This window comes from Anomalospiza imberbis, chromosome 5 (genome assembly GCF_031753505.1).
Source record: "Anomalospiza imberbis isolate Cuckoo-Finch-1a 21T00152 chromosome 5, ASM3175350v1, whole genome shotgun sequence".
Classification (NCBI taxonomy): Eukaryota; Metazoa; Chordata; class Aves; order Passeriformes; family Viduidae; genus Anomalospiza; species Anomalospiza imberbis.
In genome coordinates, this window is record NC_089685.1 from 8,187,111 (window position 1) to 8,202,670 (window position 15,560).

Here is a 15,560-nt window from a genome sequence, read left to right on the forward strand (position 1 = left end):
CAGCTGGGTAAACAGTGGGCAAATAGCTGCAAAGCAGTGGTGCCCCTTTCTGTGGCTGTGCTAACAGTGCACGCGGGGTTACATGTCAGCGCGATTATCACGGTGTGATCCGCAGCGCGACCCGCCCAGCTCCGCGGGAATCGGAATGCTATCAAGGCCTGACAAGCTTTTGAAAAGCTGCCAACCTGCAGGAGCTGTCAGTGCTAGAAGACACAGCCCCATGTGGGCCAAATAGATAAACATGTCAGATCCCCAAGTAGCAGCTTTGGAATAAGTTGTTTTCATCTGTCCCAGTGTGCACTGGCTCTGGGTCACAAATTATCATTGCTTGGAGCATCCTCGGTTTGTAGTTGCTACTGTTTTCTGGCATGTACAGCCAGCTTGTGACATCCTTGAATGCCCTCTTGTATTGACTGTTAGCTGTATTTCACAGGGAAAATATACATATGCATAAATATATATTTATCTGCTGGGTAAATGCTTATGAAATAGCTGCATGTAATTTTTTTCTATAACTCCATTGCTTGCCAGCAGTTCAAGTGGGCTTGTATTTCAGCGCTATTTGCAGTGTGACCCACCCATCTCTGCAGGAAAGGGAACATGTATGCAAATACATATGCATATTTATGTAAAACAGCACCCTTGAGATGCAGGAGCAGAATTTTACATTCATTGCTCTGAGAAACTTTCTGTCAGTCTATATAAGCGTGGTCTCAATTAGGAGTGAATCCAGTGGGAATTTAGCCAGTGCTGAAAGGAGGCTTTGGTTCTTGCCATCAGGCCTGAGCCTCAGGAACACATACAGAGTCAGAGGTGTTTATTGCAGCCTTGAAACACCGTAATACCAAGTTGATTCTTCTTAAAAAATATGTGCTGCTTACTCTATAGCTCAGAGGAGGTTAGCTTCCTGCCTGTCAGCAAAACTGCAGACAGTCTGAGAGTGAAGCTTTCTTGACCTGTCAGAAGAAAAAGTTTGCCAGGAAACATAACTGAAGGCCAAAGAGTCATGTGGAAACCACGGGAGATATTTAAATTTATGAAAGTGGGGCATTAGGATAATCTAGGATAAACCCAGTGAAACTTCAGGTTAGGGACTTCCAGAGGTACAGGTGATATCTTTGTGCTTGCTAGCCCTTGGAGGGGTCTTACCTAGGAGCTATTTACTCTATATTGTTGTTTGACAGACTTAAATTCAGGTACCTGTGTAGACAAAGTGAAAGCTTTTGAAAAGTGTTTACAGACACAAAAGAACAGATAGAGCAAGACGTGAAGAAAGCAGTATGAATCCAGAATGACAAAAATCCTAGGTGGAAGAGAGTGTCTCTGTTATTTCCTTTTGCATTGTTGCCATAAATTATGTTCCCATAAACATCCGCTGTCATTTTTGTGTTTTACCCATGTGCTTAGCTATAAAGAATGGCCAGTATCCTGCTCTCTGAAAACATTTCCTTATATTGGTCATTGGCTTTTTCAAAGGTAGGATTTGTTTTTAGTCTGAAGTGATAAACATGTCAGGAGCAATGCCATTTACCCTAAAAATCCTGGTGTGTGGTTTCCTTTTAGGAGAAACGACAATAGTCAGAAGTCTGCTGTGGTTACACTGTGGAAAATGAAGTGTAGAAGCACTGAAGCCTTTGAAGATTTAATCCAGTGTAAATCAAATCAGCATCTAGTCTATTTTCTTCAAGCTTTCACGTGTGCTCATAACATACACATGAAAATGCACTTTTCAGAAAACCCTTGAGGCTGGAAGTATTGGCTGCTACTTAAGTTGTGTTGGAGATTGCAGTTTAAGAGGAGAGCTGGGGCATGTGGAGATGTTGCTTTGTCGCAGACAGATGCAATATTAAAGCCCATTTGGTTCTAATATGAGGTTTCACTCTAACAGCCACCTGCCAAATTTAAGCTACCAAAATCTTGTGAATATGTCTTCCAAATATATAAATTTTATTTTTCTCTGACTTCCAGTGCACTTTACTCAGTTTGACAGCTCCATGAAAATAAAGAATGCCGTGCACTGACATTGGCATTCCTGCTGTGTTGTAAATCACTTTGAAACAAGCTTCATATTCTCTCTTCCTGTTACATCAGATTATATATATATTATATATATCAGAAATCAAATTTTCTGTTACTATGAAATAATTGGAGATGGAAATTCTGGTCAGTTCTGCTCAGGTCTCTTCCAGAGATGGAAGTTCTGGTCAGTGGATGTGTGTTGTAGGTATGGGAAATAGTACCACAGGTAAAGGTCTGTGGCAGATGTAAAAAATATTAAGGATACATTCTTGGCTTTTAAGGATCTCTTAAATATTTCTGGGAGTTAGCTAAACCTTGATGAAACTGCTGTAAAGAACGTTAGATAGAAAAACTCTAAGGACAACCCGGTTAGTTTTCAAATACAGGGAGAAATATAGATGAGGAACTTAGATGTATCAGCTTCCTTTGTTTGCTGATGACTTTAAAATATTGAATTCCAGAGTACAGCAATTACAGTGGAAGTCAGGTACAAGACCTGCTTGGGGTAAAATTCCTGTTAGGATTTGTGTGTGAGAACAATCTGTCCAGTTCCTCAAGCTGTGGACTTCCATACTGCCCGCATTAATGCAGCAGATGTGAGATGTTTAGAGAACAACTGGTATATTAATATGGTGTGCTAAAATCAGATCATTTTCTCTTTAATTAGTGCAGTTGGTTAGGGCATGGTGCTAATAATGTCAAGGTCATGGAGTCAGTCCCTGTACAGGCCATTCATTTAAGAGTTGAACTCAATGATCCCTGTAGGTCCCTTCCAACTCAGAATATTCTGTGATTCTGTGATAATTGTAACACTCTTTGTTTTCCACGAAATAATACAGAGAATGCATTAAATTCTTTCCAGTGTTTTCTTGGAAATTCAGTAAATTTTTAGTGCTTGCAGTAATTTTCAGTGAAGTGGCCTGGGGTCAGTATACAGCAGTGACAAATGTCCTAGTTCTCAGGATGCAATCCATGAAAACCCACTGTTATTGCATTGGGGCATGACATTTGTGATACTGTCTTATGCAGCAGGGTGACATTCTTATTGGATCACTGCTGTATGTTTTCTCAGTGCTCCTTGATCTTACTGTTTTTCTTTGCTTTTGTTTTTTGAGCTATGAATTACAAAGTGCTTCAGAAAATCAAGAAAATAAATTTTTAAAAAGTCACATTATTGTCATTTTACTGGTGGGAAAATTGAGACCTGACTGTCACATATAGTAAGGCAATAACAAAACTAGGATTAGACTGTCTCCTGGTTTACTTCAGTCTGTTTGGCTCATGTTGCCTCTTTACTGTATTCATTTTATGGTCTCATTGAGCTAAGTAATGATTTTTTTTTTTTTTTTTCACACAGGGGGGTAGTTTTTAATGGAGAAGATTTTCTCAGGGGGGAGTATATTGCATATGCCAATGTGACAAAGGGTTTACAACTCAGTCTGGCTTTGTTCTTCAGAAACTGCAGTTGGGACTGTCATATGGGGAATTTACCCATACCAATGAGCCTAAGCTTCTAAGTTATAGTGTACATGCTTCACAAAGCCTTACTAAGACATTTTGATGCCCAGAAAGCTGTAACTTTATTGCATGCCTTCCCTCAAGCATCAGTATGATGAATATCTAGTACATAGAATGAAACAAGGGAAGAAAGCTGTCCTTCTCTTTCTGCATCAAGCAGCTGTTAAAATCTGTATTTTCATCTAAATGCTTTTATCACTTTTCCTTCCTTTAAAATAGGGAGGGAGCAATCCCTTTCTTCCCAGACCCCAGATTTGGTGTGTGAGTGTTTTGAGAGGTGCTGATCAGCTGATGTCCTTCACTCCTGGGTAGGGACACACCCTGCTGGTGCTCCATGCACCACTAGCAGAGCACTTTGGGGTGTCTGGTACCAGGGGCTGCGCTGATTGAGAAGTGCTGCAGCACGTGCACAGCATCAGGCACAGGAGAGGCTCTGGTGAAAGCCCCAGGGCTGCTGAAAGCCAACAGCCTCAATGGGACACTCAAGTGCCTGCTGCTGGCATGAGCATAGCTATCTTGGGGACCTGCAACTGGCAGGAGTCACACTGGTCAATTGGTCTCACTCCCTGCTATCAGCACCCCTACCTCATGGAGCAGTTATTCCTTTTGTAACCCAGCTGTTACAAGTGGCCCTTTGGGATACTTCATGCAACTTCTTTAGGAATGTTGCTGTGGAACAGATCCTTGTTACTCCAGTGTTTCAGATTTATTTTTTGTTAAAATCTACGATCCATTATATATATTTATTTATGAGCAGTTTATACCCATTTCCTCTGGCTGTTTATAATTCTGGTCTTCAGAGCCCTTTGATTCTTCCTTCATAATTTAACTCCACTTGTATTAGTGGTGCTTCCCAACTTTCTGTCACCTGCATGTTCTGTGGCAGAGTTCTGGGTTTTTATCAAGGCTGCTGAAGGGTGCATGAAACAGGATGAGCTCTGACACTGTTTCTTGAGGAACTTCATGAGTAGCTTCCTATCTCAAGTTCTTTACTTATCAGACCATTTTTTCCCTTGTACCTGTTTTTTGCAGCTGACCTAATCAGTTTCCATGTGACAATTTAGTAAATACTTAAGTGGAGCCATGGGGAAGGGCAGCTCTAGCACCTTGAAGTACTTCAGCTGGGTTATTAAAGTACAATATTAGAGTGAACCAATGTCTGTTTACCAAGTTATATTGTCTTCTCTACCACACTCCATTTTCATTGGAAACTTGTGTTATCTCTTCCCTAACTAAAAACTTGTTTTGAAACCTTACAAACAGATGAAGTAGGACCAATGGCTTTTTAAATTGTTTAGGTAGCTTATGGTCTTCCTCTTTTGTATTGTGGACAATATATAGCATTTCCCCTCATTTTATGAAGTCCTGCACCATCCTAGATCTAGATGCCTAACTAGAAGTGATTCTTGAAAAAGCTGTAATTTCACACATTTTTCTTTGTAATCAGACTTCACTGTTTTATTTTTGAGAATCCCTTCTCCTAAGGATTTATAGTCTGAAGTGTTAGCTTAGGAACAAAATCTGATACTGAGATAGATAGATACTGAAAAATGAGTTAAATACCAGTATTGTTAATTCATGACAGCAGCTGAATTAAGCTCTTTTGGAATGAGAGGGGTGGATCCATATATATATATATATATATATATATATATATATATATATGTATATATATATATGCACATACACATAGGTATATACATATATGTGTATGTATTGTTTTTTATATATATGTATATGTAGCATCCACATACCAATTTATATATCACATTTAAAAAAAAATTTGCTTTCCTTTTCATTCCTTTATCATTGTAAAAATGCCTATTTAGTGGACAGGAAAATGTTACTTTTAGAAATCTGCTGCTCCTGATTTAGAAAAGACCTTTGTGGTTTTAAATGTTTTGTTTTAATCAGAAATCAATTTCCATCTACCCTTTAAAGTGATACCTTATCTGTCCTACATTTATGTACTGCTTAATTTCATACTCCTGGGAGGTATTCTTGCTCTCTGATAGAAAAGAGCTTATTAACTTTCATTTATTAGGAGAATTTAATTTCTTTCCTGTTGCTAAATTTAAGAAAATATTTGAAGAATGATTTAAAAGTAATGGTAAGGTTGTTTTTTTTTTTTTAATTGGGCAATAGAAGATAAAATCTGGAAATCCTGACAGTAGCCAATCTTTGGAATTTTGATACGGTTATTTTAAAAGGAAAATAAACTGAAGATTAAGAAAAGAATCCTATTTAAGTATACAGTTCACATATTCCAACTAGTTGCGTTCTTGCCTTAAATTCAGTAACTCTGCTATTCTAAGATTTTTCCAGACATTTCAAATACATATATATATATATATATACTATAAAATATATTAAATATATAATTTGTACTGTTTGTAACACAAACTGATTATAACTTAAGTCAATGTTGTTGTCACCTTTAATATATAGTGCCTGGTTATCTGTCTTTTGTTTCCATTCCTTGAAATTTTTGCTTATTGAGGAATTTGGAAAACAAAAAAGAATTTATTAATAAGTTGTTACCATTGTGAATAAAGCATGTAGGTATAAAAAATATTTAAAAAATTACCAATTTCAAAGCTTCAAACCATTTAAAAGCTCAATGATTTTAAATCTAACAGAAACTCCAGGAGCATATGGTCTTACTTTTTTTGGATTTTGTAAAACTAAGTAACTTATCAGAATAAAATATAACAGTAGAACTTAATTTCACCCCCTACAGAAAAGTCAATACAGATGTGTAACGTTACTTGTGGCAGAGTTTGAGGGAACCAGATCTGTGGTACTGTTACACAGCATGTCCTGTAATAAAAAATGAGGTTTATGCTTTCTTGCTCAGCACATCAACTCATTATTTGTTATGCAATTTTCTTGATGTATTACAGTTTAGAACTGACAGTTTCTGGGAACCTCTCATTTCTCATATGTAAAGCAAATAAATATCACTTTTACTACCCCATATATAATTACAAATTGATTTTCAAGTTGGATCACTTAGCTTCACTTTTCATTGTCTAATGTGGCTTTCTGTAATGCTAAATACTGAGGCTGTTGAGTAACTAGAGAGTAAAACAATTGATTTTTAAATATAATTGTCTGTGGTCAATTAATATAGAAGTGGGAGTGTGTGTATTTCAGCCTTGTAGGACAAACACTGATTTCCATGAAGGAATGTGTAGAAGAATGGAGAGTAAGTCAAGTCCATTAACACTTCTGATGCCTTGAAGCAGATGTCTCTGTTTTTAACTCCTCCAGTCCTTCTTGACAAGGAGAGCTGGGCATTTTCAAAAGCCTACAAAGGGACATCTTGTCTGCCTAACTGGATAACTAAACTTTTGCCAAACATCTCCCAAGCCCCTTGGCCTCTAGGCTTTTTCCTGTAAATGATTCAGGGATCTAGGGCATAATTGGGCTTAAAGTTTATGTACAAGAGAGCTGACAGCTCAGACAAATCTCCTTGGCCAGATGTGTTTGGAGAGCCATGATCTCACATTCCTCTCTCTGTTCCTTTTCATCAGCTTTTCTTCTTTAACTTAACCTGTGTTGCAATGGAGACTCATCCCACTCTGCCCAGGCAGAGACCAGACTGGACCTACCTGCAGCACTTCCTGATACTCCCAGTACTTTCCTCTGTGCTTCCTGGCACTGTGCACTGTGCCACCCACACACCCTGGCACAGCTGATTTCAGGTTACATTTTTTTTATAACTCATTCAGAGGTATGTGGTCAGAATGATGACCACATCATTCTGAGAAAATGCTCTGGGAAAGCAAAGTTATGCTCCAGTGCTGCAATGCTGCTACACTCTCTTATCTCTGACTCTGTGTAAATGTTGTAGAGGGTTAAGGTTTAAGTAACTTAAACTACATTATCTCTACTAAGAGGTTCTTATCAGAAAGGTAACTAAATTCATGTGAGAGGAAATTAATTTCCTTGCAGAAATCCAGTACATCCATTTTCACTGGGAATGAAAAAGGAAGAAATAAAAACAAGTGTTTCCAGATTGAGAGAAACAGTGACTGTAGGTTTTGGGAAATAAAGGTGCTTGGCACAGGACAATGGCTTTTTGCTTTCCTTACCCATGTGGGACTGAGCCTGTGTACATTAAGTCACTTCCTACAAGGTGCCAACAGCTGGGTGGAAGGGAATATGACAGCAGTCAACTACTCTTGTATGCCATTGGGTTGTGCATCCTTCCTTGATGATGTTTTTATTTCTGATGCATATTACAATAATTCTTCATTCTTATGTATTTGCTATTTAAGATTTTGTAAAGCGTGATTGGAGACTACTCTAAAGCATTTGTGACTACTAATGACCTGCTGACTGGTGCCTGGGACTTGAGACAATGTACTAATCAATATTTGCTTAAAAATTAGTGTGATTTGCAGTGCTTTTACTATTAGTTATGAGAAATAACAATTTTGCCTTGTCAAAATTAGAAGTAAAAAATACCCATTTTTATCAATGTTGTAGAAGAATTTCTATTTAGCTTCTATTTTAAATTTATTAGAATCAAACCTGTACTCAAACATATCCAGTCTTGACTGCTTAATTGAAATCAATGAGGCAGAACCTGAGCTGTTTTTAATTTATATTTCTTCACTTACATAATTTGGATTACAGTAACTGATAGTATTTTGCCATCTGGATTCATCTACATCAAAACCCATTTTATAGAATTCTTCAGGGCAGATTAAAAAAGAAAGAGAAACAATATCAATATTTAATGCCAATTATCTAAGGTCCACAATTCTACTCTAAACTTCTGTTTCATTTTCTCAGTAAACTCAGTTAATGTTGATGGGTGACATTGTTAAACCATGCACTGTTGATTTCTGTGAAATGTACTTTTTGTTCTACAAATTTCCCTTGAGCTATCCTTAGTTTTTTGAACCTAGTTCTTTTCATTTGAAAATTGGCAGAAAGAGCTAAGTATTTTTTATAACAGTTATGCCAAGTCCACTGGCCTAAATTCTTCACAAATGTAATTTGCCTGGCTTTGCGATCACTTTAGTTTCCAGATGATTTGGCTCATCATAACTTTGAGGGAAACACATAATAGTGACAAGGTGCCCTGGCCAGATTAACAGAATGCTTTTTAAAAGTACACATAGCCAATGGAGACATAAACAAAGATCGGGGGCGGGGTGCGGGTTTGATTTAAAACCTCTTAACTTTTTGTCATGGTATCTTGTATTTGAAGTCAAGTTCATTTCAATTTACAGGCAAGGTTTTTCAACATGCATAAATCTGTTTTAACTGTTTATTCATGGAATAATTAATCTATCAGTCACAGGACAGGTTATAATCTTCATAATCCTTGTCTTATTTTAACTATGTTACAGATTTACTGGCCTGCAGCAAAAGAAAAGGTAGAATTATGCAAATTAGCTGGGAAAGATGCCCAGGTAAGTATGATGTATATTTTTTATTATTGCTGTTTGTTAGTAAATGCACAAAATGCATTAGTAAGGTCTTGTTACACGTCTTCTGAACTAATGTCCTAAGTGTTTTTTCTCAATTAAAAAAAATTACATTTCTGTTGTTTTTAAAATACTAATGTTTTAAAAAAAAATCAATATTGCAGGCAGCAATCATGCTGAGTTTTTCTTTGATGTAATAAATGCAGCTGAGAGATGAATGGACTTATCTCAGAAATGTATACCAGGGAATACTTCCATGAAATCCTCTCTTTTTGCATTAAAATGCTTCTTTTTTTCTTGGGAGTGTCCTGAATGTAGCTTCATTATAATTCATTAAAGAAACAGAGTAGTAGAGCAGTGTACAAATCAACTTAACTTGCAAACTGCTTAAGTTAGGGTTAAAAGAAAATGTCAGACTCAATGGCTTTTCTGTGGAACCACAAATTTTCTTTAGGAAGTGTATTTAAGGTACATATGTGTATACAATACAACTTTTATATGTTTCGCTTGCCACAGATTACATCATGTGTCTAGAGCCCGCTATAAATGTAAACATTTCCTGGCTGTAAAGTAAAATTTCTTCATTTTGTCTCAAAAAAATCTCCTAATTTCTATCCAGCATGTCAATTGCCAAGGTAGATTCCAGTTCAAAACACTCTCAGCTCTCTCTGCCTGAAGAATTTCAACTTCTTATTCTAACTTGTTGCTACCATTGTCTTTACAGCAGTCAAAACCTAAACAACACCTTTGCTGAGCACTGAAATTTTCTTATACTGGTTTATATGGAAGATTTGTGCTGTTCTATTTCTATACTAGGAGAAGAAGGAAAGGGTCCTGGGAGGGAAATATTTGTTTTGGACTCTCACTTAGGTGTAGGGTGATGTCTAGAAAGTATGAACAGATCTTGTGTATTCTCTCTGAAGTACTTGTTTTTTCTTTCTGTATTAATTTCATTTTGGGGAAAGCTAGAGCAAGCCTTTTCCTCCAGCCCATGTATCATCCTTGGAGCACATAGCATCTGCCTGTGCTTCTCAGCAAGGACCAAGCCCAGCTAGAGCCAGGACAGCCCGCTAGACTCAGAAATAACCAAATAAAAGTCACCAGTAAGATGTGGTTGGTGCAGAGACAAAGCATGCCCCTTGAAGTGTGTTGAAGCCTTTCAGCCCACCACAGTTACTTTAATCATGCAGTCTGATTGGTAGCCAGACAAACCCAGTGGCTCTGCGACCTCTGCCCAGTTGTTGGCAGGTGTTGTTTAATAGGACACAAGCTGAACAGATACCCTCCAAACTGTGCTGTGAGCACGCAGCTTCTTGTGGCTGTAAGCATTACAGCAGAATTAGGTTTGCATGTCTGATTGATGAACTGCCTGGTAGATAGCCACTGTCAAATTGTAGTTGTCACAGCTTTGAACTACTTCGTAAACAGTCCCTGCTACAGTAGTTTTAAGTACACCAGTCCTATGGCTGTAACATGAAAAGTAACCTTTATCTTTCTTTTTCCAACAGACAGAATGTGCCAATTTTATCCGTGTCCTTCAGCCGTACAACCGGACCCATGTTTATGTCTGTGGCACAGGAGCGTTTCACCCTCTCTGTGGATACATTGAACTTGGAACTCACAAAGAGGTTATTTAACTTTCTCACTAGTGTGACATGTCAAGGAATAGCCCTCATCTTGTTTAGCATTCATCATAGATTGGAAAATGCTATGTGAGTGTGTAAAAAATGACCTGACAGCAGCTTGCATAAATAATAGGGTAAATGGTGGATTCGCAGGTCAGACAGGAACTCTCGTTCTCACATTCGGTATGTGCATATCACTTTTGAACAAAGCACTTTCCTCAGGCTTAATACACAAAGTTCTTTGGAATGACACTTCCATGTGATTAACTAAGTGAAGGGAACATCTAACCCAGATGTCTTCCTTTCTGGTAAGTCATTTCTGCACATGCTTTCCTTATGCACATACATTCAGAGTTCAAGATGAAGCTTGTAGTTCTATCTTTTAATATACATATACCCTTGGCCCACAGAGGGATTCTTATGCCTTGTGCGAAAGAGTAATGAACACTTTGAAAAGGGTCTCTGAGCCTGAGTGCAGGGACAACATCTCAGGACTTTGCAATGTGCTGCAGTCTGGTCACTAAGGAGGTGTTGGGTGTTGTCCATCACTAGTGGCATATTCCTGAGCTGAAGTTTAGCAGCTGATTGGTCTTCATTTGCTGGTGACAAAGAAATCTCTATCCTAAGTGGTAAATGTTTGAGATCTAACCCCCAAAACAGAAGAATTTTGGTGTTGTGTCAAGCAGACACTTAGTACACAAGTCTCTTTTTAACTCCTGTATGTATCACACCTTGGCTATATTTATCCCACTGGCACTGCTCTCAGACAGTGTTGAGATGTGACCTGTCTGGCTGATTGCCTGTGGTGCAGGCTTCCTATGCTGCTATAGAAATAACTTTCTCTTTTCTTCAAGGCTGGGTAAAATTCTAGAATGTAAGAAATTACATCTAAAGTTACTAAATCGATTAACCTGAAAGAGAATAGGAATCATGGAACAGTTTGGGTAGAAAGGGCTCTTAAAGACCACCCAATTCCAACCCCCCTGCTATGGGCAGGGACACTTTCTACTAGACCAGGTTGCTCAAAGCCCAGTCCAGCCTGTCCTTGAACAATTCCAGGGATGGAGCATCCACAGCTTCTTGGGTAACCTACGCTGTTGCCTCACCACCCTCACAGGGAATAATTTCTTTCCAATATCTGATCTAAACCTATCCTATTTCATTTAAAGTTGTTCCATCTTGTTCTATTGCTTATACATGGAATCAAGGGAAGATCCTTATGGAAGAAAAGAAGGGATTAATGCTTGTCCAGACTGAGATCCATCATTATGTCCCCCACAATCTCTGGGTTGGATGACCAACCCAGAGGGGCTGCCTGAGCAACAGAAAACTGAAGCTGTGAGAAATCTACACAGTAGTGTTCTTTGCCTAATAAACCATTAATGCTCCTGGTATTGTCCAATATTATATATTATATACCATTATATACCAATATGGTGTATAATTTGGCTTACAATGAAATAATTCTGTAGATTTCTTTGCTTTGCTACTTTAAATATTCCAGTTGAAGCAACTGAAATTTTAGATCCCTTGTATCATGCTGATTTCTTAGCTGAATGATCAAATACACAGCTGAATAGACCAGAACAGCTCTGAGCAAGAGTATAAATAAGGCTCTGGTTTACTTCTAGGTCATTAGCAAGATTCCTTATTCACTCTATCATTGCCCTACTTCATTTCATCTACTTCATTTGTGAAGGTTGTTTTCACCAGACCTTATGAAATTATGGATTTGGTCTGACTGTTCAGTCCGGCAGCCAGTCTAGACAAGGGGTCTGTCTCAGCTAGACATGACCAATTACCTTGTGAGAGGAAATGGAAGAAGAATCCTGGTATTGTATTTCCTAATCCCCTCACTGTCCCCCAGTCCTGCCTCTCCCACATTCCTCCTGGTTGCTCAGCTGCAGGGCTAGGTTGGACAGTGTTCAGCACTGCTCCTGCCTCTTCTGACACAGCAGCTCTTCTACAGCCTCCAGCCGACTTATCAGCCTTGAATGGCATCAGGCATGTTTTCCCTTTCCTTCTTGGAGGCCCAAACACTCTTCAGCCACCATCCTTCCACCGCCTCTCCAGATAAATGTGACAAGGCAGGAGGGTGCTGAGGATAGGCACAGTGATAGGAATTTGACAGGCAGTTGAAAATGTCTTCTGGTAGGAATTGAAGCCAGGAAATCCATTCTCTTAAAATTTTTTCTTTTTTCGTCCCTCACCTTTTTTTTAAATTAAAAAAAATAAATAAATCTCTGGGTTATAATAACAGATAATGAGTGTCTGATAATTAGCAACCTCTCCAGGAAGATGTGGGATGCTTGGAGACCCAGGCCCTGAGAAAGCCTCATGGAGGCTGGGAAGCCAGGCAGTGCTCTGCTGACCTTTGAAAGCTGCTGGTGGATCTGCACAGTGCTCTCCTGGCCAGTGCTGTGAAAGCAGAGAGGAAAACAGTGTGGATCAGGTGACTCAAAACCACAGCAGACACTGCTTTTGAAGCAGTACAAATCCCCAACGGGATCACACAATTAAAGGGGATTAAAGTCCTCGTCTTGTTATTGCTCAAGTCGCTGCCAAAACTTCTCTTGGCTTGTGAAGAAGAGGCTTGGCCTGGTTGGTGCTGTTAGCCACAGCTCTCCAAGGGATGCTCTTTTCTTTGAAAGCTTTGCCTGAAGTGAAAGGAGGAGGTTAATTCTGTATGAATAGCTGGTAGTGTCCATTAGTTTGTCTGGGTGAAGTCTGAAATATTTGATGTTGATCTGTAACTCCCTTGGTCCCCTGAGTACTGCTGGGCTTGCAGACAGCCTCTTCACACGTGATAAGGCAAGGGTGCCCTGAGCAGCTCAGGCTTGCACATCCTAGAACAAAGAACAATGGGACACCAGCAATGTCAGAAAAAAATTGCCTAATTGTTAGTTTAGTTTTGTTCTTGCTGTGCTCACTTCATCAGCCTGAGAATTTGGATTGCCTGATGTTCCACAGGTTTGGGAAGGTAACGAGTTTTTTGATTATTAAATTCCCCTTCCTACGAGCTAGGGTTGCTGGAGAAAATTGAATTTATGTTCCCAGATTGGAATTGATTTTTCTTTTCTCTTAAGGAGCTTAATTATTCAATATCCTGGGCTTTTGTCTTCTGAGCCTAGAGAGTTTAGGAGGCACCTCAATAACATAGAAAGGTTTGGTCATTTATAATCTGATGTGCATTAAGGATGAATTGAATTAATGTGTTGTGAAGTTTAATCCTATGTGGCCATCTTTGGACATACTTGCCTGTCATTTGTACTCTCCTGGCCTCTTGCAAGGCAGAGATATGGAATAATTAAAATAATTAAAATCACTTCACCCATTTTTAATCACTGAAATCATGGAGATATTTTGATTTTTTTTTAGCTAACTTATAAATTTTTTGTCTCTATAATACATTGATTAGATTTCTGAGCACTAGTGGGATTTTAAATATCACTGTAGGTAGGAAATCATGTTAAAGGAAAACATGTTAAAAGCACTTCTGTAGGCAATCTCCCCTCTCTTAATTGCAGCACAATTCTGAAGATGAAGTCTCTATACCTGCAGAGAATTCACTTTACTCCTCTGAGCTATCAATTTGCCTTCAGCAGGACTCAGTATGGATTTCAGGTTAACTGTACTTTCAGGAAACCATTGAAAGGGTCAAGTAAAAGAATCCCTGTTGACAGTTCAAAACTGTGATAAAGCTTCAAATGGATGCCTACAGGAATCGAGTTGTTGATTCCTCACTGAAAACATTGGCAATAATTTTTGAATAACTGATTTCCTTTATCTTCCTCTATGCTCTTGTTCTGTGGCCCAGGAATTAATCATACTGTATTTGGGAACTACAGTGAAGAAACTATTCTGGTATCTCTTGTATCTTTAGCCTTGTTAAAAATAATAAGAGAGAGCTTATGCTGCTTTCATTTTAAAAGGATCTGAACTGTGTCTGTTGTGAGCATTATTCAGCAGTCCCTGGAGAAATTTCAGTCAGCCAGAATCCCTTCAGGGTCTCCTGTTGCAACACAGTCTATCAGCACTTTCTCAAATAGAAGCCAGTGCCTTTTAAGTACAATCCAGCTTTTAATTGGAGTAGAAATGAACAATGCATCTCTTTTTTTTCTGAAAAAAATTGTGGGTTTTTTTAAGATTTGTGTTTCACTATAGAGTGACCAGGATACAGTAAAACACTGAGTGAAAAAAGCCAGATATGAAACAGACACAGACATCAATGCTGAGATGACAGCCGCATGATCTAACACACCTTCACTTTGTACACGAGCAGAACAAGCTGTCTGAGTGATTTTTTCTCTGTAGCCACACCAAGATAATGAATTTGTGTTTATTCTCAGGAGATGGTATTCCGTTTGGATACCCAGAACCTGGAGTCTGGCAGGTTGAAGTGCCCCTTCGATCCCCAGCAGCCGTTTGCTTCAGTGATGGCAGGTAAGGAGCCACCAGAGCCATGTGCTGCCGTTGGACCTGTGACGGCTCTGTGCAAGCCCAGGGGCTCAGCAGATGCCACTGCTGGAGCTTCTCTGGCACTGTTCATGTTTCCAGTGCTGGTTTGTGCTCTCAGAGCTGGGGAAGCCTTCAGGCTGCAGACAGCAGAGAGCTGGAAGGGCAGCAGTGCAAACAGAGGCATTAGAATGGCAGTGAAGCCTCTGTCAGCCGGGCAGGAAGGCAGTTTCACCCTCAGCCAGTCATTGCTCCTTTAAGAGGACAACAAAAAAACCCACATGGACAGAGAGTGTTTGAAGCCCTTGTGGGCCTCTTTCTGCAATTATCAATATGTTCTGCCCTTTGAAGTCTGCTGACATGCACTATTTCCATAAATACGTTTCTGAGGTTTCTATTTACTCGAGTAGCCACTTCTGAAGCCGGGAGCCGAGGAGCAGATAGTGCACTCTGCCTGCTGCGTGCATCACAGCACTGTGTGGTCTGACATTTGGGGCCA

At 39.1% G+C, this 15,560-nt stretch overlaps 1 protein-coding gene across 4 annotated transcripts in view; it reads left to right on the top strand.

Annotated features, from left to right (window-relative positions):
• SEMA3D (semaphorin 3D) overlaps window positions 1-15,560 on the top strand; it is a 132,972-nt gene that overhangs the window by 60,003 nt on the left and 57,409 nt on the right. For all 4 annotated transcript variants that reach the window (XM_068189554.1, XM_068189553.1, XM_068189555.1 and 1 more), the window contains 3 exons: window positions 8,904-8,966; window positions 10,490-10,609; window positions 14,956-15,049. In XM_068189554.1, the coding sequence (XP_068045655.1) occupies window positions 8,904-8,966; window positions 10,490-10,609; window positions 14,956-15,049 (277 nt within the window). The remainder of the gene's footprint in view (window positions 1-8,903; window positions 8,967-10,489; window positions 10,610-14,955; window positions 15,050-15,560) is intronic.